This window comes from Rhipicephalus sanguineus, chromosome 1 (assembly GCF_013339695.2).
Source record: "Rhipicephalus sanguineus isolate Rsan-2018 chromosome 1, BIME_Rsan_1.4, whole genome shotgun sequence".
NCBI lineage: Eukaryota > Metazoa > Arthropoda > Arachnida > Ixodida > Ixodidae > Rhipicephalus > Rhipicephalus sanguineus.
The window spans coordinates 265,085,070-265,111,488 of NC_051176.1; the positions used below are offsets into that span (position 1 = coordinate 265,085,070).

The 26,419-nt window shown below is 45.7% G+C and overlaps 2 protein-coding genes across 2 annotated transcripts in view; one reads left to right on the plus strand and one right to left on the minus strand.

Annotated features, from left to right (window-relative positions):
* Window positions 1–24,798, plus strand: part of LOC119378877 (T-box transcription factor TBX20) — a 105,225-nt gene extending 80,427 nt beyond the window's left edge. Inside the window, exons 2-7 of the mRNA XM_037647929.2 lie at window positions 328–784; window positions 11,149–11,422; window positions 12,216–12,386; window positions 15,186–15,262; window positions 16,035–16,144; window positions 19,130–24,798. Of these exons, the coding sequence (XP_037503857.2) occupies window positions 328–784; window positions 11,149–11,422; window positions 12,216–12,386; window positions 15,186–15,262; window positions 16,035–16,144; window positions 19,130–19,584 (1,544 nt within the window). The 3' untranslated portion in view covers window positions 19,585–24,798. The remainder of the gene's footprint in view (window positions 1–327; window positions 785–11,148; window positions 11,423–12,215; window positions 12,387–15,185; window positions 15,263–16,034; window positions 16,145–19,129) is intronic.
* On the minus strand, window positions 6,516–10,224 carry LOC119378878 (uncharacterized). Its single transcript, XM_037647930.2, has 2 exons — window positions 8,505–10,224; window positions 6,516–6,727 (listed from the first exon to the last, which is right to left on the minus strand). Exons 1-2 carry the CDS (start codon window positions 8,831–8,833, stop codon window positions 6,724–6,726), a joined length of 333 nt encoding a protein of 110 aa, XP_037503858.1. The 5' UTR covers window positions 8,834–10,224; the 3' UTR covers window positions 6,516–6,723.
* Window positions 24,799–26,419: the final 1,621 nt, after the last annotated feature.

Below are 26,419 nucleotides of genomic sequence, written 5' to 3' on the forward strand. Positions count from 1 at the left end.
ATGAAGCAACGCGGCCGTATGTAGAGTCTGACACGTTACCGCTGCACCACACCTGGAAGACGCCGTATGTAGAAGCAATCCTCGTATCTCATAACGTCGCGTGTCTGGTGCGCTTGCCACGGAACTCCCGAATTATGAGCAGAAAGTAGAAACGCTCATCATTTGCATCATAGTGGGATTAGAGAGAAACAGCAGTGTGGTGAGCTGCGTCTGAGCTGCAATGTACCGAACGTTTAAGCGAGTGGCGTTAACGCTGTCGCTGTTTTTCCCGATTGTACCACCCCCTGGAAGTGCGTGCTAACCTCGAGCCTTCTGTCTCTCTCGCAGACAAGTTGTGTGAGCCAAGCAGTCCCTTGCTGCTTCGCTCCCAGAGGCGCTCGGCGTCGTCTCCGGATACTGGAGCTCCCGGTCTGCAGTTCCTGGGCCGCTTCGGCGGCCCCGGCTCGGCATCGGCGCGGCTGGAAGCGTCGCCGCCCTCGAGCGTCTCGTCGCTGGCCGACGACGAACTCGCGGAAGCGCCCGGCGGCGACTTCGCCTCACCCGCGCGACGGCCCGACAGCGAGCCCGGCGGCCCCGAGTCCGGCGGGGCGCCGACCGGTGGCTCGCGGCCCGGCAAACAGCGGGAAGGTGCCTCCAAGGGCTCCGCACGCGTCGAGAACCCCCAAATCTTGCCTCGCTGCAATTGCGACGAGCTGAGGAACGCTGACGCTCATCTGGAGACAAAAGACCTGTGGGAGAAGTTCCACGAACTCGGTACCGAGATGATCATCACCAAGACAGGAAGGTGAGCATGAAGCAGATTTGTTGTCGTGTGAGGGGAGGGCAGTGTTAGATGAGCCGCTGTGACATGACTAGAGGATATCATATTTCCGGTTTTGTTCGTGTCTGCTGCAGCGTCTAATCACAGAAGACAGACTGGTTATATAGGAGCACGAGGGACGCGTAGGGACCGCATAGGGAGCAGAGGATGTCTCCTCGCATTGCGCAAGTTTCATGTTAGGGCGTGCAAACACGGACACAAGAGGGGGATGTCAAGACACCACAACGTAAAGTGGAGGTGTATAGCAGCGATTCGCATTCCCATGCCGTATTGATCGATCTGAGTGCCTCCTTTTGCTATCGAATCCAATCGACGGCAAAACAGAAAAGATCTGCAGGCGCTTGTACATGACACGTTTCGTTAAAAACAGCGGAGCAACGGGACCAATGAACGACAACAGAAAGGCACTGTGCTGTTTCGTCTTTCGTTGGACCTTATGGTCTATATTACGCCGTTTTTCTCGAAACATTGCTCAACGACCAGCCCGACTTCGAACTCGATGTTCAAATATATAACATTGCAGCCACGTTGTGAGGGCTGCAAGGCTTCCAGCCCTTATAAGAGCTTGGCCACAATTTCATTTACTCGTTGATGTGGATTAATTCTCCACTTAAATAAAAATGCATACATTGCTTCTCGAGGCTGAACTGACACGAACTATAGCTAAGCCTCGAAAATCTCCCACGCAGTCAGGCACATTTCTGTCAAAGGTGTTTGCATATATAACACGAAAAAACAAAACGTTTTAAGTTCTGCATAACAGGCGTCAGTGCATAAACATATACTACGCACAATCAAAACTGACGGACATGAGGGTTCAGTCGTGCACATCGTCAACAATTCCGACCGTTAAATTTGCAGATAAAAGAGTTCCGGAAACGCGCGCCTGTCTGGGATGAATGATGGGAGCTTACAAAACGATGAAAAGTTCCGGCAGCTAACTACGGGAATATTCTAGTTCATATTTAAGCGTATACACGCCGTTGGCTGCAAAGTTCCTCTCCTGCGCTTCTTCAGTATAATTAACCTTGGTGCGCGTCAGCTTCTCACTGTTTTTCTTTTTCATTATGACCATGCATACTGCTACTATCCACTGATTAATACTAGAAGACAGGAAGAAAATGTTTACGAAGTTACTAAAATGTGCAAACCCTAAAAAAAAAAAAAGAACAGTATCTAAGCGCGCTTTCCTTCTCCTCCTTTTTTTTCTCTCGTCCTTTTTTTTTTTTTTTCTCTCTTTCACCAGTTCCTGCGACGACAGGTTACGGCGCGACTCAATTGGAGCTGACGTGTGAACGAGGCAAGCGATAAGCGTTATGAATATTTAAAGCGAGAAGCGAGAATTCCGTCTTTTCTTTCTTCGTGTTCAGTACAACTAGTTTCTGGTTTTGCTCGTCCGGCCCTGTGCTGCTTATTATTACACGCAGCGCTTTTCGCTTTTCCGGGCTGCGCACGCCATCCTCGAGAGATGACGGCACGCATTTTAACGCCGCCATGGCTTTTCTCCAAGAAACGCTGCATTTTTCATAGGCGCAATGAAAGAGTTACACTCGCCGAGCTGCACGCAGCGCTCGCAAGGCGCAACGCAAAACGCCGTGGGAGCATGGCGCCCAGCTCTCCGTCCTTTGAGCAAGTGTGTGCGCGTGAACAAGGATTTCAATGCTTGTTAAAGGAAACCTCGAACCGCTGAAAAAATGCGCCGGAGCACTGCCCCACCGTGGGTGAACGAAATTACTTGATGGGAAAAAAAAAAAAAAGGAAGACGCGCAAGCAGAAATGCGACTCTTGGCGTTCATTGAGGAAGAATTCTGCTGTCGCAGCATATATATGAGATGAAACCCGATGTATTTTGTTGTTGGTGTTGTTTTAAGAAATGAAGTGACAGTTTTTGTTTCTTGCAGCGGGTGTCTCTTTATCGGGAGCGTATATATGTGCGCGGCCTCGGTGATACGTCAACGTCCAAGCGGGGCCTACAATGTACGGTTGTTCATTTGCTGACGACGTCACGAATGCGCTACGCCTTGAATTTAGATTTTTGTTAAAGTCATGCTTTAATGACAGCGAAGGGCGTTTGCCGCAGCCACGACGTCTTTAAACCAAAACTGTGGGCGCTTATTTGAATAAATTATCCAAACGACATCGTTAAATCTGAGTAGTTGGATGACCCTAATCATAAACAAATGCACCTCAACACTGCGATGCGCAAAGGGTTGAACTGCTTGAGTCATATGATGCCGTAAGGAAAAGCCTGGTCCCATTCAGTACATCACCACGCATGCACCGCTATGCGTACGTGCGTGTGTGTGCCTGTGGCAGATCGTAATGACGATTTGTAAAAAAAAAAAAAAAAATACTGTGCAACGCAGTGCAATCACCCGCCGCGGTAGCTATGCGAACTGAGGTTTAACGCTGCTAGGCTCTAGGTCGCGGGTTCGATTCCCGTCCTCGGCGGCCGCATTTCGATGAGGGTGAAATGTAATAACACCAGTGTACTTAAACTTACGTGCACGTTGAGGAAGTCCAGGTGGTCAAAGTTAATCCGCGGCGGCCCCCAGCTACAGCGTGGCCCATAATCGTAACGTGGTTTTGACATGTATAACCCCAGAAATTATAAATTATAGACGCAGTGCAGCGCCACTGATGAAGTGCAGACGCTCGTATATATATATTTAATTCATGGTCACCGACATCTAGGGCTTTTACACGAACGATTCATCAATTGTGTATGTCGTGAGATCCAACTAAGAATGTGAGAAAATGCCGAACGCATTCGCACAGCCGTTTTCCTGCGTATGAGGCAACTGTTTGTAGTATAGAGCCTTTCGTGTAGTTGTTACGGACACAGAACGGCAGCGTGAACGGCCTAAAATGGCGGCACTTAAACGCTCAAAATAAATCTATTTTAGAGATCACGAAGCGAAAGACAGACATGATTTCTACAACAAGAACTTTCCAATGCTCAAAGAATTTTGGACGTCAGTTGACCTTACAGTCATTTGTATGATTATATATATATATATATATATATATATATATATATATATAATGCAGAATTTAATATATGTACTTACGTACGCACACGTAGGCCGGCTGAGTTTCACCCAATCTCAGGTGCAACGTCTAGATGGTACTGTATGCTTTCTGCATAACATACGCATTTGCGGCACTTAGTCGCAACTTCCCTGCTGCGTTAAAGCAGTGTATTGGTGGGTTAGTTAGTTAGTTAGTTAGTTAGTTAGTTAGTTAGTTAGTTAGTTAGTTAGTTAGTTAGTTAGTTAGTTAGTTAGTTAGTTAGTTAGTTAGTTAGTTAGTTAGTTAGTTAGTTAGTTAGTTAGTTAGTTAGTTAGTTAGTTAGTTAGTTAGTTAGTTAGTTAGTTAGTTAGTTATACCCCATACTAACTTATGGATACATGACACATGAAGGGCTGGCAAGGAACGCGGCGGGATAGAAGCAACTTTTTTTCACCAAATAAATTTCGTTCACAGAACGCGGGTTCTCGCCATCGATTGAAACTTCGTCACCACGCGCGCGATTACACTGTTTCTTATTTCCTGTATAAAAAAGAAACGGCATTTCTGCGCATCAGTACAGTCGTCGTCGTCACTCGCAAATCCATTATACTGCGGTAAAGTTGAACAGGTCGCCTTTTCGCGCGGGGATGGAATCCATTCGAGCTGCCGCTTCAGTCGTCATTCGCTCGCGCTCTCGGGCAACTGTATCTCTTTGAGAGCGTAACTGGGACGCCAGTTGAGCCGGCCGATTCTCTCCGAAAGCATGGTGCGTACAAGTTCCACGCAGTGTCATCGTCAAAAGGCTGGCTGCCCGTCCTAAATAATTCATACGGACGGCCGCACAACAAAAGATCGAGGTACAAAAGAGATAGAGATCCAGGCGCACCCAACGCCATCGTCCGCAAGAAAAAGACCAAATGCCCAACCTTCATTGAGAAAAAAAAGTACAAAAAAAAAGAAGAAAACCTCGCAGCAACCGAAGAGCCCGGGACCGGCCGCATGCGTGCAGCGTCCCCCGGCACGCGCCAATGTGTGCGCGCGGCCGCAACACGTGTGCGTTAAACTCCGCAGGTCTCCAGCGAGCACTCATCGTCAAAGGCGCTGCTTTTTCCTCGTAGCGGAAAGACGCGAACGAGAGAAAAAAATTAATAATAATAAAGGCTCGCCCGCAGTAGGACGGGACGGGACGCTCGCTGTAGCGAGGATGCCCCCCCCCCCCCACCACACTTTTTTTTTTTTTTGCAAGCGCAATGTGACGGATATGCATATAACACCCTCCACCCCAAACGACGACTCGGGGGAACGTGGGTGGTGGAGATGGCGGAGGAGGGTGGCTCTTTCGACCGCACTGAAAACACAAGAGACCAAGCGCGAAAGCAACACTTGCGCAAAAAAAGATTGGCGCTGATGGACGACGTGAAGAGATCATGGTTGACGTGCCCTGCTCGCGCGCCTGGCTTCACTGAGTGCCTGCGCTTTTGTTCTTGCCAAGGGAACCGCTTCTGCGCGAAGATATTTAGTTGTTGATGATGTTTTTTCTGTTGTTCTTGTCCCCATTTAATGGGCCTTCTTTCGCACCGCGCACCTTTCGAGGCACGCTCGCCACTTGCTCTTCATGATGATAGCACGGGTATGCTGTCGAAAGGCCTTGTCTCTCAGCAGAGTGTCAGAATTCGTTTGCGCACTGCGCTCGCATAGCAGCGAAAGGAACGCGGACAAGCGCGGAGGAATATGGGCGAAGTAAGGGGAAATATAAAGGCGGTGCTTCGAAGCCGCTGGCTCGTATCGATCTAGCCCCTCCGCGAACCGAGCCGACAACGGCCGTATGCCCACGAGCGATGCTGCCGCACGTAATTAAAAAGTATTGAAAACGGGCATAGTTTTCGTATCCCGTATACAGACTTCACCAAAGTCGCTACTTGTGGCTGCTGGTGTGCCATTAGTAAAACATTCTAGTACACTCTACCATTAGTACGTAGAACGTTGCGCGTCACAGACGAGGACAGCCGCAAAATACACGCACGTTGCGATGCGTGCGTATCGTGCAGAATAGTTTACTCTCGCAACTGCGTTTATAACGAGCACATTATAGTCTTGATTCCAGTTGTCATTTGTCGGCGCGGCGAGCACGGGAGCTGCGGGTTTGGTTGCGTCGCAGCTGATCGCGAGCGAGCACAAAGACAGCATGCGATAAGGACAGGCTGGTTTGTTGCAACTGAGCCCTAGCACGTGGCCAAAGATGGCTGTCCCCTAGATGGCTGTCCACTAGCGATGAACATTATAGTCTGTATAACTAGCCACCAGTGATACCCCCGTCAAAACCTACACATATATTTGAACATTCTTCCACCTCTTATCAGGCAGCTTCGGTCATGTGACTTATCAGGCGACTTTGCCGGAACAGTGCCAGCTGACGCGTGCGTGCGGTCCTCCCGAGGCTACGAACGCGGCCGAAGATTCGGCAGATATGATTCATGCCTGCACGGCAGAGCAGCAGCAGCACACGCCTGTAACTTGGCTAGCACGCCTATGTCGCGATCTTCTCGAAGGCGCTCGACATCAGCGCAGCATGTCTGAAAAAGAAACTGTCCAACGGTGCATGGTTTGAGAGTTAACCTAAAGAAATCGGGAAGACGAAGTACTGGACGGACACGCCAGTCTTTTCGTTTAATACCATTCCTTCTTGGTGGTATACATATTTTCTTGAAACGAATGTTAAAGAATTTTGATTCCCGAGATTGGCTGGACGGTGGTGCGATGGGTGGGGTCGGGTATAGCGATGATGCAAATGGGGAGCAATTTGGTAACCGGCAGGGCAAGCCTCCGGTCATGCTGCCGCAATCCAGATACGGGACGACGCAAGTCATCCAGTGCTTGAGTTGGAAGCCGGTTCACCTGCGTACATTAAAGAAAAAAACATAGAGCCACGAAGTTGCGACAATATTCAACAACAGCTTCGGATTATGAAATGTTTATATACTCGGCTCTAAAAATGCAACTAACGTTCCTACATCCGCATCGACAGTTATTAGTTCGCGCTCATCCAGTGTGTGTTCTTTTCGTGCGTCATTTGCGCTTGAGCGGCGTGCTTAAGGTTTCGAGCTGTTTGCTGTTCGTGTGGCATTTCAATATGTTGCCATCGCATTCATTGCTTCACCCTTGCGGCGAAACTGACTTTTTTCTTCAGCACTTCAAGTCTACGAAAATTACTCGTACGTCGCTGCAGGTGAATTACCTGCCCACGAAAAATCATTCGCTTGAAAAACCGAAGCAATGTGGTCAATAGGGAAATTTCATAAAGTATCTTAATTAATAATGATACGCCTGAAGTTCATATTGTAAAGATAAATAGAATCATCGTGAAAGCGTCTACTTTAAGAAAGGAACGAATAAGCACCTCATGCATCACACTCAAAGAATAAGCGGTCCAGTTGTGTATATCCGACGACTCGCCATTCTTCCCGACTATATTGTGCTGCGACGCGTTTTCATTCAAATTTTGTTCACTTCGTCAAGGAGCGTTTCCATCTGCCGTAGCCGAGCGGCCGCCCCTTCTGCGCTCCCGGCGCACTCGGTTCCGATATTGCCCGGATCGGTGCCTTGAGATTCGATTGCAAATATCTTAAATTACGCGCGATTTTTTTATTTCTAAAAAAATGTGATGCCATAAATTGTGACGCCCAACAACTTTTTCCTCAGCGACAAACTATTTCCGCGTTAACGTAGAGTCCGTCTGCGAAGACTACTGGTGCCTCATTGTCATAACCTTCCTTATAAAAATTCTGTACTTGCTAAAAAACGTCCCGAATACCACGGGCAAACGCAAGAGGAATCGTGCCGTTCATCAAACTATAAATCTGCTTTATACCATATGTAGCCTATTGCTGGGCACGAGGTCGCAGGTTCAATTTCGATCTACACAGGCCAGCTGCGGAAAGAACGAGACACCAGAATGGCCATGCATTCTAATTTCGCTGTTAATGTATACGAAATCTCGAGCTGTAGGGGTCAATCAGGCGCAGAATCCGCAAATATTTCCATCGGCAAGTTGTTCTTTGCCAGTTGCCCCCCACCTTTGCTAATCATGAAAGGGAAAAATTGACATCCACTTGTTTTGTAGCAACAAGGGAATCGATACGGATTCATCAGAAAGAAAAGCTTTGTGGATGAAAAAATTCGTCCTGGTCCGGGGATCGAGCCCGTGGAACCAACATCTTTCAGGGGCGGTCGCTCTACCGACTTAGATAACCAGGAGGCAAGCAGTTGGCAGCGCGAGTAAGGGCGAATAAATCGACAACCAGAAGCACATGGACATTGAATACGGCAAATGAGTTTCATCATCCTCCATTTCGCGGGCTTGTATACACGCAGAACCGATTTGTCTTTGCTAATCGTATGTGCAGCATCACTATCTGCTGACATTCCTTCACGAACAAAATCTATTTTTTTCTGGGCCCTGTATTGCGAATTCGGTAATATGATGGGATAGTTAACTAGAAGACAAACATTTGAGGGTCATGGTAAATAGCAACGCGCTCAAAAACGCCTTCCTTCGTTTCTGAGTGCGTTGCTATTTACCGTGAGCTTCAACGTGCCGTGTCGTCCCACTGCCTGCAGCGGAAGAGACGCGTCCGTGGAAGCCCTGAGGCGCGCGCCAGCGAATCGAACCTACTTGTCATCATCCTCGACGTCGTCGTCGTAAATGCGTTTGGAGTCGCACGTCTCCCACGCCTCGCCGCACCCGTAGGCTCCCGGTTCGTGCATCGACTCGGCCTTGGCCCAGGTCTCGTCGGCCGGCGGCTCCTGCTGCGAGGCGGCGGGGGCCGCCTGCTCCTTGGTTCCCTCGTCCTCGTTCATGCTGCTGCCACCGCTGGCCGCCACCTGCTCCTTGGTGGCGACCGGAGACTGCTCGTCGTCGGCCGCCTCGCTGCTCTGGGCCGACAGCGAAGGCACGGCAAGCAGCAGCAAGACAGCCAGCACGGTCCACCGGGAGCAACCCATCGCAGCCGCCAGCTCAGTCGAACGACACTGAGCGCTCTGCGAGACCGCGAGCCTCGTGGCGGGCAGGCTCGCGCATTACGTCTCGCGGACAGCCACGCCAGCGTGGAAGAGAAAGACGAAGATCTAGAAGCTGAGCATGACATGCAGTCAAAATGAGCTACTATGGTCTTCTTTTTTTTTAATTTGTAATGGTCTCTATTGTTTCCCTTAGTCTTTTGTTTACGTGCAATCTTTATTAAGTATACAGTGTGACCGATCCCCGTTGCGGGGATGAGCCAGTTACGGTGGCAACAACAACAACAACAATGATAATAGCAAAACACAGGGAAAGAAAGGATTATATAACCCATGTACACGAGTCCATAAAATGTATTCATGTATTCACCACGGAGCTGCCTGCATGCCTGCCCCAAGAACTCCAGCACGCACGGCCGAACGAAAGCAGCGCAGGCACGGACAACAAGTTGACAACAAACAGCTCTGACTGCGACGAGCGGAGCAGTAGAATAGAATGGCTGTATGTGTACAGCACACTAAAGGCAAAATGTAATTTGAAAGAAAATCAGTCAACCGAAAATATAAGGCAGCCCACTCTACGGCAAATGACGCGACCAACCTAGAAAACATATTTATGTATGCACTACGAATACCCCCTGCCACGGGGATCCCCGGCGTGCAAAACCCGAACGAAAGTGAAACAGGGCGTAGACAATGACAAACCAAGCCGCTTATGCTGCAGGACAAGGCACGGCAGGTCTTCCCTCGACTCTCGTGTTGCGAAAGGCGCGAGACGATAAAAGAAAACACACAAGCTTCGCTTTTCGCCTCGTTTGTCAAGTCAAACGTCGGTCCCTTTTGTAACGAATTAACGGACGGACGCCTCGAAAAATGGCGCTACATGTATACTCGGGACGCAGGGCGAGTTTACATGTCCTAAGCATTGATAAGCTTCTGCTCCAGAATTACAGCTTGCCCCCTGAAAATTACACCCTAAAATTTGTTATTTGAATTATTTACATAATTTACCAATAGTTTGTGCATGATAAACGATATTTGTCGGTGCTTATTACGCGTCGCGATAAAGTAAACTCATTACCGATATTAATTGTTCTGTTATTTCGGTTTGTTTTCTTTTTGTAATGCAGTAACACGGTAACCAGTGTTACTGCATTACAAAAAAAAAAAAAAAACCGATAGAACATAAGGTATACCAAGCTCTGCGGGTTACGATTCTCTAAATTGACCAAATATATGGTATAAATAGATTCCGCAAATGTGCGATGATTCTGATTGGCATGCCTTCTCTCTCACCCAATCGCAACGTCGCCTCGCGAAGTTAGCCGCAACTCGCGTTTTAGTTTCACCAAGGGTCATGGTAACGAGGGACTATTGATTCTTGGCACACGGTACGCGTCGTAAAATGTAATTTACCCGGCTTGCACAATGAGGGCGCCTCGGAAAATACATGTGGAGGGCGTGCGCACGAGGGTGGCAGGGGGGCGGGGGGCGCCCCCGCCCCAAATTATCTGGGGGGGGGGGCAAGTCTACCCCATACATTTACTCAGACGGACCTGTCCCGTCATTGTTTAAAGTACATGTTTATGGCCATGCAAGTTTTTGACGATCATGGCGGCCGAGGACCACTGACGTTGCATTCGAAGAGCTGTTTAGTTCCCATTTTTTATCCCCGGAAAGCCGGGGGCCAAAGGCAGCCCGTAGTGGGAAGCACTTCGCCGCTTCATTTTCATTTTTGCGTCCACTGCGAAGCTCGTTTTCTTTCGAACTCTACCAACGGGAGGGAGGGGGGGGGGGCTGAGGTGAGACTTCGCCCCCCCCCCCCTAACGGGGAACCCTACGCACGTCCATCTGGAGCACAGATAGATGTATGTAAAGTCAAAATTTGGGAAAATACGTCAGTCACGGTGCCACAGGCTTCCACTTTTGTCACCAAGCACTGGCTGGCTTCAATTCCGCAGATGAGACACCTGCAGTGAAATTCATGATCGAAAAGATCGTTAGTGAATCAATGAAGTTTAGGTAGCCGATGAACGCGTGGGTGAGTATTTGCCAATTAATGACGACCGCTGTCACAAACTATGTGTAAATAAATAAATAAATAAATAAATAAATAAATAAATAAATAAATAAATAAATAAATAAATAAATAAATAAATAAATGCGCTACCTTCAGTTACATAAAATTCTACCCAGAGCACCTGTCCTGTGCCCGGTAAACGCACCAGCGCGCGCGTTGTTCGCAGCACGAAGTGCTGTCGATATTCGTGAATTCCGGCGCTCTCATGACTCTACTGCAGGCGGATGTTTCCTACGCTACGCGTCTCATTCAACGGCCTGCATCCTGACGGGCGCTACGTGGTCCTACTAGACATCGTTCCTGTGGACAACAAGCGGTACCGGTACGCGTACCACCGGTCCTCGTGGCTGGTGGCCGGCAAGGCGGACCCTCCGTCGCCGGCGCGCCTCTACGCGCATCCGGACTGTCCCTTCACGGGGGACCAGCTGCGGAAGCAGGTCGTCTCCTTCGAGAAGGTCAAGCTCACAAACAACGAGATGGACAAGCAGGGACACGTGAGTGGTTTCGAAGAATAGCGCAATGATGTTTGCAAGTATGGTAGTTTCGCAGCGCTGTCGCATGATGGCGGTCATTTTTGATCATATGGGCAGGTTCCATAAGAGCCCTTGTGTTATAGGAAAAAACTGGAGTAGGAGTGGCAGCACGGACGTGATAGAAAGTTTCGGAAGCGTCAGTAAATGGATAACAGTAGCGTCGATGATTTATGGTCAGCAAGCTACCCAGTTTTCCTAGGTGGCTCTCCGTTGCACCTCGAACAATGCGCTCACCTCGAGCATAGCGCACAGAGCGCACACAACGCTTACAAAAAGAAAAAAGAAACTCCTACGCGTGGACACACGAATCACGCAAAGAAGCGCAGACACAGATGTGCCTGGCGTCTGCCGAGCACAACGCACAGCATGCATACATAGCGCAAAACGCTGGGTCAAATAGAACAGTCTCAAGCATCGATTATGCCAAGAAACATGCTCGTGCACATGGAAATATGTTACGGACAATCGCGTGGTACTAAAGGAAGAAAAAGGTGCGGTGGTCAGGTGAGGCCACTAGAGATGCATCTATAGGCAGGTCTCCGAAGAAGCGGAAACCCGAAAGAGAACGTTACTACTGCCAATTAAGCACCAAACGGCGTCAGGCAACTGCGTCCGCGCAAACGCCTCGGAACTTCGTGTCCTCGCGATTGCGACACAGGCATCGTACCTGCGCATTAAATTAAAATTTTTTTTTTGACGTTTATGAGGGACTTCGCGCTAAGTGAACCGACCACAAATTCTTTCTTCGTTACAGATCGTGCTGAATTCTATGCACAAGTATCAACCACGGATCCACTTGGTCAAGCTGCGGCCGGACTGCTGCTCAAATCCACCCGTCATAACGGACCTCGAAGCCGAGCAATTTCGCACTTATATCTTCCCTGAAACAGTGTTCACCGCTGTAACAGCATATCAAAATCAACTAGTGAGTTGCGTCTTTCGTATTTGCTGCTGCATGTTAATACTGAACTCCTTCGTGTGCTAACAAATGTTGGCTGAGTGAAGCAGTTATGATCTCGCGCTTACAACGGAGTTTTGTTATAAGCGGGACCTTTACAATATATTTGATCGCGACCCAATCGTAGGTGCAGTGCGCGACTCTCGCAGCAACTAGTGCAAGCAACTATATTGCAGAAAAAATTACCAGCCTTACTGCTTTAATTTGCTTGTCACTTATCTCCGTGTGCCCATACTTTTCCTCTCTCATCCATTGCTTTTTTTTTTTCGATGTTCTAGTACAGTACATTCGTTCACGCTATATGCGCTTTTATAGCATTTATACCGACACTGAAGTTTAGCATAATCATTAATGTGCATACGCGCATGATTCTTATTAAGCTATCCCTCATTTTGTTTGTCACACATACCACGTTTATCTTGAATTGGTTTTCTTTATTTTTCAGGTTCTAACTAGTTAACCGTAAATTGTAGCCATATTCTGAACCTGAGATGGTGCATTTAATTATGTCTTTAAAGCCTGGGGAAAAAGTATGCATGGTACACTCTTGTATGCACTGTACTTATACTATATTCACTGTTGTTCGCAACTTCTCATTGTGCTAACCTTTATTGTTATTATCAGCAGAGATTGACAGTATGTGTCAGCAAATATATTAAGTATTCTTGTGGGGAACCTTCGCAGGCAGATTTTTACCCCGAATCAAGTGCTGAAAAGGGCCCGCAACACTTTTTGAGCATGGTCAGAAAACGCTGCCAATCGGTAGTCGAGGCTCCCGAGAACACTTGGGCTAAACATTATAGCGTAGCACGCGGCCTGGAATTTACAATTTATTCTCCAAGTCAGCTAGAAATCGCTCGCTGTTCTCTCGACAAATGATGTCATAAACCCAACTGACACGCCACAAACCCATAGTCCACGGCCGGCCATTGGTTGATTTCAGCATCGTGAGCTGCATAGTTACCGCGGCCGCCGCAGGATGCCGCCACGTGCCCGCGTGCGCGCTCGCGATAACACTGAAAGTAAGCCGCGCGTTCGAAGAAAAAGAAAAGTGCTCATGGTCATGACGCGCGCTGACGAACGAACGTAGCTTCTTGCCCCCTTCTTGCTCTTAAAAGGACACTAAAGAGAAACAATGAATCGGTTTAGATCGATAAATTGCGCTCTGAGAACTCTAATGTCGTTAATTTCGCCATGAGAGGTTTATTAATAGAGGAGAAAATCAAGTTCAAAGTATCATTTCTAAATCTCGCGCCGGAATCTCCCCGCGTGACGTCACGGATTTCAAAGTGTACTTACCGTATTTTGGCGCCATTGGGTCAACAATATTACCCCAAACTTGGTATGTTAAGTATATGGCCCGCTCAGAGGACAGTGTACTTCATTTCTACCGATTAGGAACTACGTAGTCCCTAGTAGGCGCCATTGAAACATGTGACGTCACGTCGAATGGTGCGGAAACTTCAAGGTGGCGTCGCCACCCACATTTTGTTTTTGCGCGTCTTCTCGCTTACTAAGCGTCTTCTCGCAGCAAGCGTGGTGTTTTTGGTATCGTGAAAGAGTACTTTACTAGTAGGAAAAAAATCGTTTTGCTCTTTAGTGTCCCTTTAAAGCGTGCGGCAAATCCCTGTAACGCCGTCCGTACTTGACGGATTCTAAAAATTTTGGCGGCAGTCGATTCGTGAGGCAATAAATTCCTCTAATGAATTCATTCGACGATTACTTGGAAAAGTGTTGCAGGGCCCCTCTAGTGAAAGCGCTGTCAACGATCTACGTTATACTCAAATCCTTAGGAGTCAACCGCAGCTTGTAATTATAAGTGATGAATGTAGAGTGAATGAAATGTGCTTTTCGAGCCAGAAGAGAAAAATTTATAAGCTATGATATTTGATTACCGTATCCTGACAATAAGCAAAAAAGCGATCTTAAAAAATACAGAGAAGGAAAAAATCGTGAAGTATACCGCATCAGGTACTATGCTGTTTCCGATGATGTTGTCTTATTAAAATTAGTACTCACTCACGTTTATGCAGCACAAAGCGAAAGGCTGTTTGAAAGATATATATTATCAATCTTTAAGTACGTTCTGCTTCTGACTAGAAGCGGTACTGAAGTTCGTAATACATTGTTCCACACCTGTTAGCCACCGACATAAAGCTTATAACTATCAATGTATTGCAAATCAGTTCTGCGGAAACCCGCAAGGTGGCGGAAGGGTTAAGAAAGGGAAAATAGACAACCACCCGTTTGTAGCACGAAGCCACAAGGAAATCCATACGGATTTCTCAGAAATAAAGCCTCTTAGTTGCCGAAAAATTCGTCCTGGTCCGGGGATCGAACCCGGGACCAACGCCTATCCGGGGCGGTCGCTCTACCAATTGAGCTAACCAGGAAGCTAGCAATTGGCAGCGCGAGGGCGAATCCATCGACAACTCGAAGCAATTGGACACATATTGCAAATCAGTTCTGCGGAAACCCGCAAGGTGGCGGAAGGGTTAAGAAAGGGAAAATAGACAACCACCCGTTTGTAGCACGAAGCCACGTGCTTCGTGCTACAAACGGGTGGTTGTCTATTTTCCCTTTCTTAACTATCAATGTAGTTTAGGAATTGCTTCTCATAGTTGAATCTGGGCACTCGCGCCACAGGCAAAGGATCCCATCGATGCACTGAGATAATGTAAATGTGCGCAGTGCATACCAGACCACTCGTTGTGTCAGCTGAGAGCACAGAGTGTGTTTTTTGCATCTCCGTGTATTCTTTTTCAGATAACCAAACTTAAAATAGACAGCAATCCATTCGCCAAGGGCTTTAGAGATTCTTCAAGACTAACAGATCTAGAAGGGTAAGTTGCATGACAAATCACTGCGCATAAGCTCCCCTCCACCTCTCAGTCGCTTCCCTGTCCGCTGTGCAGTTTCTCTTTTGAGGACAATGCTTTCCCTCCTGTCTATATCTCTTTCTCAATATAATAATTGTTGGGGTTTAACATCCCAAAACCATGATATGATTATGAGGGACGACGTAGTGGAGGGCTGCGGAAATTTCAACCACCTGGGGTTCTGTAACGTGCACCTAAACCTAAGTACATGGGCCTAAAGCATTTTCGCCTCCATCGAAAATGAGGCCGCCGGGCCGGGATTCGATCCCGCGACCTTCGGGTCAGCAGTCGAGCAACATAACAAAGTGAAGAAAGAAGGAAGCGTGCATGAAAATAAGAATAAGAGCTCTTGGTGACAAAAATCGGTAAACTTGTTTGTGGGATCAGGATTTCTCCACACCAGGGCAGAATTCAAAGCATATGTGCAACTCCCATAAACGGCTATATCCTTGGCCACTACATCGATACTTCGACCATATTTTGGGGGAAACGCTATGTGTTTCATCTACAATATTTTAGCGATTTCTCAAAAGTACAATGTGATCTGACATGCCTTCTTGTGCCATGATATTCCTTCCTCGTCCGCATGCACACAGATACGCGATTACCAGCAATGCATGCTGCCTAACTGATCCCCTTTCCTCTCGCAGACAACTGCCTTACTTGGACATGTCAGGCAGTGGCATGTCCCTCACGACGAATTCAGTTCTAATTAATCTTTTCTGTTTCTTTTCAGAGAATCTGTGGAAACATTACTTCGAGAGCATGCTTTTCGACACTCGCCCTTTAGGGCTTTCATGACTGGAGATTTACCGCCAGAGCATCAATTCCTCGCCACTGCGGGTGGTACGTATTGCCCATTTGCCTATACCGCAAGTATTTATAAATAAGAACTGTGCAGTCGACAAAATTGTAGCTCTTAACAGTTTTGAGGCTAGTGTACCGAACCCTCCCCCGTCCCCCTAAAAAAATTATAATTGGCATGTCATCGCTACAAATACAGTCTAACCTCGTTATAACGAAGTAGCATTGGGACCATGAGTTCGTTATATCCGATATTCGTTGTAACAGTAGAGATAAAAATCGGCTGTAACAAATCAGCGATCTGGCTCGCGCAAACATTCTAGATAGAAATACGCATTATTCTAGGCCTTCAAACCCACTGCAAGCGAGGTCACCTTTACCTGTCTCCTTGTGGAATTTTAAACTAAATAGACCAGAAAATAGACCAGAACATTAGAAGGTGAAATTACAACAGAAAAAAAAAAAGGTTTCGTTTGACAAATCAGGCCTGTCTTCAAATTTATTTGACGAAGGATGTGATCTTGTCTGGTGATGCGATCTCTGCAAGTTCTTTAACCACATTTTTAACCAACTTTAAATGCCGCAACCTCGTTAAGAAAATGTGAATTGTCTTTCAATAATTATTTTGCTTTTTATGCCACGTTTCAAGTTCCGAGCCCCACGCGGACCAAATATTTCGTTACAGCAGCCGATATCGCGGCGTCTCTCGTGGTTTCGTTATAAAAATGTCACCGAAATAAAGCGTGACCAACCAAATGTTCGCTATAACCGATAATTCGCTATATCAGTGTTCTTTATAACGAGGTTCAATTGTATATAAACCGCGACAATTTAAAAAAGTATACAAACAGATTAATGCACATGTTGGTATTTGTGAGCTAGGTATGACGTCTATATAATCTGGTTAATTCAATGTGTTCTAAAATTAAATACTAAGTTTAAAAAATTGTGATCCTATCGTGACGAGTAATTTTGTGCGACATATTATGTTTACGCACAGCAAGGGCTTTAAAGGGGAACTCCGGTGCATTTTCGACCATATTGGGATAACGCTGTTTTCAAATAGTATTAACAGTCCTGTAAAAGCAAGGGTGGTTCATTTTGCTGAGAAACTCGTCAATAATTTTGAATAAGCAACAAACAATGAGTCGAAACCGAAACAGGGAGCTGAGCTGCACCATGCTGGGTGCTGGGTATGCGATGACGTCGCGAAGGGCGCTACACGCCGCCACGGCTGACCAGGTTGTAAACATAGCACACGCGCTTCATCTGTCAGGCGAAAAGCAAGCTGGCGATGTCATACGACGCTGAATCAAGCTGTGGCAACCCATCTCACCTTACCAGTGACGAGTTAAGCGATGATTGCAGCTACTATATGAGCGCGGAAGCATCGCCTTTTGATTTCGACCTGCCGGCGCGTGAAGTAGCTGACGTGCCCCGCATCGATCTCCTCTTTGCTCAATATTGTGCGTGCTTGCTCTAAGACCCGATGTCAACGACGACTAATGCGCAATGCAGCTAACAAAGCCGAACCACCTTGCTCGCGTCGTCGCCGCCTCGTAGCAGAAAGCGCGCGCTGCAACCGTATGCTGGGCGAGGCGGGGTCGGAAAAGCGTAGGCACGTTACGTCACATACACAGGGTGGCCCGCGTGAACAGGCGTGATTCCGGAATTGTCTACCAATTTTAAAATTCATTTTCTAAAAAACTAAATGACTTACGGTTGTATAATTTGGCACATATCATCAGGGTACCGAAGAGAACATATGCTGAAAGTTTAATTGAAATCGGTGAATATCGAAAAATCACCCGAGTTCCCCTTTAAAGGGACACTGAAGTGAAACAATGAATCAATTTGGATTGATAAATTATTCTTTTTGAACGCTATTGTTGCTAATTTCGCCATCGTACGTTCATTATATAACAAAAAATGGTCAAATTATAATTTTTAAATTTCGCGCCATACCTCTATTTACGTGACGTCACGGATTTCAAAGTGTTTTTTCGCGTTTCTGGCGCATTGGCTCAACAACATTTGCTGAAACTTTTTCCGTTAAGTCTTTGGCCTCCTCAGAAGACAAATGTGCTTCATTTTTAGCGATTAGGAACTACGTAGGCCCCAGTACATGCCGTCAAAATCTGTGACGTCACAGACAGATGGTACGGCAACTTCAAGGTGGCGTTGCCACCCGCATTTTCTTTTTGCGCATTTTCTTGCCTACCAAGCGTCTTCTTGCGGCAAGGGTTGTGCTTTTTGTTATTGTGAAAGCATAATTTACTAATGCGAGAAGAATCTTTTCTCCCATTAGTGTCCCTTTAAAAGGACACTAAGAGAAAAACGATTTTTCTCGTATCAGTAAATTTCTCCTCCACGACACCAAAAACACCACGCTTGCTGCGAGAAGACGCTCGGTAGGCAAGAAAATGCGCAAAAAGAAAATGCAGACGGCGATGCCACCTTGAAGTTGCCGCACCATCTGTCTGTGACGTCACAGATTTTGATGGCGTGTACTGGGGCCTACGGAGTGCCTAATCGGTAAAAATGAAACGGATTGTCTTCTGAGGAAGCCAGACACTTAGCATGTCAATTTTCATGAAATTTCGTTCAGCCAATGCATAGGAAATACGAAAAAACACTTTGAAATCCGTAACGTCAAGATCGGAGATTTTGGCGGGAAATTTAAAAGTGAAACTTTTGACATTGATTTTCTCAGCTATTAATAAACATATGGTGGTTAAATGAATGCCACTGTAGTTTACAGAGCGTAATTTATCAGCGTACACTAATTTGTTGTTCCACTTTAGTGTCCCTTGAATGCTATGTTTATGTCTCCCAGCACGTGCGCTGTAGTGCTGGGAGACCGAGCTAGGCAATTTTTGTACCCTGGTTTCTCCTACTCCAGTAAATAAGACGTCGTTGATTTTGCCAAGTTTCTATCTAAGTGAAAGGCTGTCCGTACGACGTGAGCTTCAGCTAGAGAACAAGACTCCGTGCGGCGTAGATGCTCAGTGCCTGTGCGCGCAGCAGCCTTGGGCCGGCTGCCGACGGGAAGCGAGCTCCTGCTGCTGGCCAATGGCGCGTCCCCCTGGAAAGTACCTACAGTGCCCATGGCCATGGCCGACCTGACGGCACTTATGAGCGCCCAGCAGCAGCAGATGCACTCGATACCCGGCCTCTACCTGGGCTTCCCGCGCACGCTGTTCCCGCCCTTCGCGGTGGCTGGCACAGCAGCGGCAGCGCCCGTGCCGCCTGCGCGCTCCCCGTGCCCACCGCCGCCAACGTCGCCGACGGCGGCAGGTCGCGCCGCCCCCAGTGCCAGCTCACCTGGACCGCCACTGTACCCACCGCGCGCAGCCGCGGCCGCCGCCGCCTATCCTGGCCTCAAGTTCCACCCCTACTTCCATCCGAGGCTCCTCAGCGCCGCCGCGGGGCCGCGGGAGGGCAGCCCCGTCGAGTACGACACAGCCGCACCGCAAGTGTGAACGCTGCTGCAACAGCAATCCAGTGTGCCTGGTGTGCGCCAATGTGTGGGCAGTGCAATGAACAGTTCCACATTTGTACAGTTAAGGGACGACGAACTACTGAACTGTATATTGCCCTTGACGATGGTACGATGTCCCACGCGTCTATTGGTTTGCAGGTCAATGTGTCGCTATGCTGCGACGCCGAATCTGCACCACTTCCGAGAATGTTGATATTGGTAATCTGGCATCCTCATGTATGGAATCAGCTGGGTTTTCCTACTGTCATTTGTGCACAAAGCCCGTTGTCTACTGTGCACAAAATAATGGCGTGTTTGTATGCCACAGCTCCTGGCAGCTTGGCACTGTCATTACGGGTGGACTATAATTATCAGCTCATGTGGCACTTAGATTGCACTTTGTGATGACAAAAGATAGTCTCTCCTTTTTCTAATCAACTCATGCTTGACTGCCGTGGCCAATGTGTAGTATTACTGCACATCCTATCTGAAAACATGCGATTCAGATGCAATGCTCTCAGGTCGATTTCTAAGTTTCGACCTTTTGCATGCACAGCCAACATACAATTTCGGTCATGACTGTCATGCAGCCCTTACCTCTTGAGAAGTTGTGATGCTTACATAAATGAGATCAGAACGGCTGCACCAACCTCTCAATATCGGTTCCAGTTAACATCTCCATGCCTCACCTGTTAATGTGGGGGAGGCAGTGCGGCATATACTTGAAACATATCTTCAGTATTTGGCTTCCATCATCTTTTATGTTGATAGTTACAAGACTAAAGTCAGATATTGGCAACCATGAAAGCCTAACCTCCAGAAGCATTAACTCATCAAATCTTGCCTTTGCTTTATGTCCCCTGCTTTTTCTAACTGTAAATGTAGAAACTCCCCACATGTTTTTATTCTGGCCCAGTGAGCACCCTTTGAACCTAATTTATGTTACCAATGCATGGAGGCTTATATATCACCTAGCTTTCATTTACCTATTAAGATATTTTAACGAAAACTGTAGTATATGTGACTTCATTTAAATACAAAGCCAATTCCAGTTTCTTGTATATGATAAATCTGGTATTCCCAGATACATTCCTTGCAGGAGTAATCACTTCTGCAAACAATGCAGTGGAATGAAAGGTTATATAGCTCGACACTGCGAAGTCTGTATCTGCAGGGGCAGTCGCCCTACAGACTCAAGACATGATTGCTGCCACTGTTCCCCATCACTACTTCTGGTCCACACTGATTCCCAAGTACTTCCCACCGCATGATAGTGTTTCAACCTTCACCATTTTAAATCAAAGTGAGAACAGCATAAGATGACGAGGACAGCTGGACGTAGAGACTCAAATTAGTATGCTGTATCAGTTTTTCTTTCAGTATACAAATTCACGTCATTTGGCTTTGGCAGAGTCTTCAATTCAGTTGTGTACCACCAACAACCTAGTTTACTTCCATTAATGTTTCATTTCGTGGAGCTTCACAGCAAAAAACCCAATATGATAAAACCTTAGGTTGTGTCTGACAAAAAATAAACGAGCCCTCAATCAATCCCCTCTTTCGCTCAGTATGATACAGTCACAGTCTCGGCAATCTTAAATATGTGACCCATCATGCAAGAACTTCTATAAGGGCTACAAAAGTGAGCCTCTCATTAACAAAGCTTAATTTTGAGATGTTATAACCTTCTCTTTGTTGTAATAACCAGGAAACACAATTCATAATATTCACTGGGAAATATAGTGGACAGAATCTGGCACTGATACATATCTGCTCTTTCCACCTACAGAAACATAGCAGCGCACATGCATAGTACTATGAAACTTTCCTACTCACGGGAAAAGGCATCAGGAGTGTCGAGACGCTCCTGATGCCACAAATCTGATTGCGAGTGACACAGGTTGAATAGAAGGGTGGCGAGAGTAAAAGCAGCTTGAGGTGAACAGGCCCCTTAGCTTTCACATTGCCATGCAGATGGCTCTGGTTCCTGATTAAATAAAAACATTTCAGTTGAAGTCCGGGAATTTTACATGCCAAAACCACGATATGATTACAAGGTGCGCCATTGTGGGGGACTCCAGAATAATTTGGAACACCTCGGTTTCCAGGGACACTTAAGATAAATACTAAATCAGTTTGAACTGATCAATCATTCTTCTAAATTTATACTATAATTTCCCGATCATAGGTTCATTAGAAGAAAAGGTGAAAGTCAGAGTTCCATTTTCTTTGTTTCATGCTGAGACCCCAGTGCCAGTGCGTCATTATGATGTCACTGATTTCAAAGTATTTTTTCTTACTACGGCCACACTGACGCAATAAAAGTGCCTGACACTTGTCATGTTAGGTGTTTGGCTCCTTTAGAACACAATGTATTCAATTTTAATCGATACAGTATTATAGAGGCTCCACCAGATGCCCTCAAAATCTATAACATCATCAGCATTGCCATCAGCCTCTCCTTCCTATGCCCTTTCCTGCTTGCCAAGCATCTACTAATGGCAATAGTGGCATTTTTGGTAGCCTAGAGGGGTAATTTATTATTATAAATCAGATCATTTTTCTCTTAAATGTCTCTTTAATGTACACCTAAATCCTGAGTATACAAGCGTTTTTCCATTTTTCCGCCGTCAAAATGTGACTGCCCATGGCCAGGATTGAAACCCCGACCTTGAGCTCAGCTGAACATAACCACTAACCTACCATGGTAGGGAGTCAGAAAGTTGAAACAGATTTTCAAGAATTATAAAGCCTAAGAATTAAATTTAAGGTTAAAAATCTCTTAACCCCCATCACGTTGGTAGTGATTACCCACTTCTTACTGTAACGGGTATATAATGCTCGAAAAAACGAAGGAGCACACAAGTTGAGTGCCCTTGTAGTGTCCTCTTTTTTTTGGGGAGGGGGGGTCATATTTTCAAGCATTTTATACCTGCTACGATGCTATACCAATAAAGCCAAACATCAACCCTTCACCTATTTTGTCAATTTAAAATTCTCACATACGAAGTATGTGAAATAAAGCTATCCATAATGTTACTTTTGGTGCATTTTTATGAAATAAAAAGGGATTGTTCAACTGAAATGGTAAGTTTGAGTGGAAAGCCATTATGAACCATTACCACCATTGGTATCTCACTAAGAATATAAGGTAGGATTTAAGCTCTGTTTTGACAGGCTGCCAAGTGCTGTTAGTACACAACATGGCCCTAAAAGAATTTTAATGAGAAGGCATCTCTGACACATGCCGGCCTTAATTGTTATTTGTTGTTCATGTTTTCACAGAATATTTAACAAAGCAATTTCAGAGAAAACTGTCCACTTATCAGTGAACAATGTACTAATGGCATTTTATGGTTTCCATTCTTATTTGTTTAAAACTGCATGGCATTCCTTGAACAATCTAACTTATGCTATGATGACAAACTTAGTGTTACTTTCTGACCGAGTTGGTGTATCAGGTATGTTAGCCAACATTCAGTTAGGTGTTTAAATATCAAATTAACTTCTCTCAACAATTACCGAAGGTTTGCTTTTTCAAACCATGTGCTCCAAGAGAAGCACCTAGAAGCGATATAAGACACAGAACGCCTTACTTCTTCCTCAGGACACTGAGTGCGCTGCACTATAACTGAAACGTTTTCATCATAAAGCACTACGAATCACACTTACAGCTTAACACACGCTGCACCATCAGCAAGGAAACTACCTTATGCTGCAAACATTCCAGTTATTAAACAGATTAAATGAGCACTGTTTACGTGTACTAGCTGTCAAGCTTAATATATTATTCAGCATGCAGAGTCTTTCTTTTCACTAGTCAACATTGCATGCTGCATAAAAGAGAACCTCTCGAAAATGCTGTTTCAGCATGCATCCACACATTTGCATGAGTGTATCCTAATAATGTTTGTTGCATTGCATCACACATGCTGCTGGATACCAGTGAAATGCTAATGGCTGGCAGTGGCTGGTAAGGGTACAAAGAAAGCACTTCAGAAAAATCAAAATGTTTATCACACAATGTGCAGATACAAAGATCAACCTGTGCCAGAAAGAAGCACGTTTCCTTTTCAGTAAGCGGTACTTAAGTATGATAAGTGATGGCTATCTGACCTAAAAAGAAAAAAAGGCTATCACAATTGTAAGTGCACTTGTCCAGCATGCACAGGGCTTTTCTTTATTGTGTGTGTGGACTAAGAAAAATCTAAGTCTGCTGATAGCAGAGAGTCAATCACTGCCTTCAATTGCTGGCTATGAGCGTATCATTTATCCTCTACAGAACATTGCCGAGAAGGGGAACCAAGAATCAATGTATCACTAAGGCAGTGTCTATGTGTGCAAATGTGTGCGTCAGCAGCAGCCTTCATGGCACTCGCAGAAGTAATGTGGTGCACACATACACGTATGTGCAAGTAGTATTTAAGCACTACAATGTTAGTGATAGCACACGACATAAAGTAAATGAGATACTAGGTCTGTCGTGAAGGTCCTTTAACAGAATTGTTTGCTCAAGTCACTCTGACCGCCATGCTCCAATCGTGCTACCGTACACTATCTTGTGGTCTGTTTTGTATAATGCTTCATTCTACAACAATCCTTCCTGCCCATACACGGAGAGAAATAAGAAATTAAGCAGAGATAATATGGTAAAGAGGCACGACAAGCGCTTATCTATCATTTAGTTGCATGATACAACCGCTAAGCAAATGTAGCTTTTTCATTTTTTTTTTCGCAAAACGTAGCAAGTGCTGGTTGTCTAATGCACTATTAGAAAAAAGAGGCAATTTACTATGTGATGCCCTTTGTTATTGGAGCATGGTTGATGCAGAGCCTTCAGCAAACGGAATTCCTGAAAGTTTTCGAATTATTACGCATGACCTAGTATAAGACAAGAAAAAATGCAAAATTGAGACGACTGTGTTCTGTACATACTTTCTTTCTGTTCATAATCGATGGGGTCGTGCGGTGGTATTGGAACAAGGAATGTCCTTTTGCCGCAACCCAGTCAGCGACAATGGATGCATTTGTAAAATATATATTTTGTGAATAGTGTTTGTAGATGTGCCGTCTTTTCCAATTATGAATATATGCGGAAATTTCAGGCATGCAGTCTGTTTTTCATGTCAAGATCTAAGCATTTTCTAGGCACCTGTTGACAACATGGAGCAGAAACACTGTGACATAAAACCAATAAACGTGTACTATTTCTCAACGTGTGCATTCACAATCTCATTCTTGTCAGGCATGCATGATGCATGCGCACACTGATGTCACCTGCATATTGCTGCTGCTGCCTGTGCACATCCTAGCTGTCCTCAAAACCAGTATATAGTAGATGGTAAACAAAATATATTCGAATACCAGTATGTGGTGGCTTTGAGACTACACGGAAAACACTACCAAGGAAGTAATGTGCCCATAATGAGATCGAACATTTTGAAAAGTCTTTGTAAATAAGACTAGCTGCACATGGCAGACGGTGAACAGCTGTTGTACCAGAGCTGATGTAATAAACACAGGCAATTTAGATTTTGCACATATACGGTTATTCCTTTACGGATCAGTGCAGACATGTTCTATGGCACCAGAAGGAACCCAACAGAAAAATTCATTGCAGTATGCAAGTGAACACTGTGTGCCTCACTTACCATAACATGCAAGGGAAGTCACTTTTGCCAAGAAAAAAAAATTCCGTTGAGAGGGGATGGAGGAAGACATGTGTGCCTTTTACGAGCCCTGTTGTACTTTACTGAGAGGCTTTAAATAAATTTGGTAAACCTTAAAATCTTTAGAACAGACGATCAGCTAACGCTACCAGTCCTGTACAGAGTGTTATTCTAGAAGCCCAGGATTGGGTGAGAGGGCAGAAAAAACTGCATCTATTTTACAAATATGGCCCAAAACGGTCATGCCAACTGAAGCAATAAGCTCTAATAAAGTGTCACTGCTAAGAAGAACAAGTCCTCGGTTGCGACAGTTCAGTTGTTTGCTACATATGGATGTAAGAGCCCTTGCAATGCATGCATCATTTTATGGAGAATCATAAAACAGCACATGGCATGCCCATGTAGGGCTAGGATCAAGAGCTGGTACTCTGAGGAAAAATGATTTTGCTGGTGGAAAGCCAACGAGGTGACAACACCAAAGTGAAAAGCAGCAGGGCTAGCCACTCTAGGTGGGCATTAAGAGAGCTTGTGACAAAGTGTAAGTCAGGCAGTGGTAACAGTAAGCTCCCCCTTTCTCTGATATATAGTATTCGTCCAACAATATGCATCAGCGATCATCCGATGAAGATGCAAACAACTTAGCTCTAGCAAAAGGGTAAGGTGCACAGGTTCTCTTGTCCTGTTCTGTCATGCTATTCACCATTTTACTTATGTAGAGACAAGTGTAACTTTATTTTTGCCATCTCTTAATTGTTTGGGCACGTTTCACTGCTTTATCTTGTTAGCTTTCATACTCTCATTTTCTCTTAAGACATTTTACCTTGTTGCCGCTGTTGCTTTCATTTTTGCCAGCCTTTAATTTTGTCTTTTTTCTTTCCCCTTTTCCTTCCTAAACCCATTACTGTTTTGATTTGCTTTGACATAAAGCAACCTTCAATGTCAGATCAAGTTATCAGCTGATGTTTCCTTCATCAACCAGTAAAGGGAAAAGAAGACATAATGAATAAGTAATACATTGATATAACAAAATATATGCATGCTGTCTTGAAGGAATAGATGTATCGAAAATAGGTCAGTGCTCAGTGTGCATGTATGCTTCTCACTCGCCCTGTTCCTTAGTACTTTTACTTCTACATAAAACGAAGTCATGTGTGCATAATGCATACC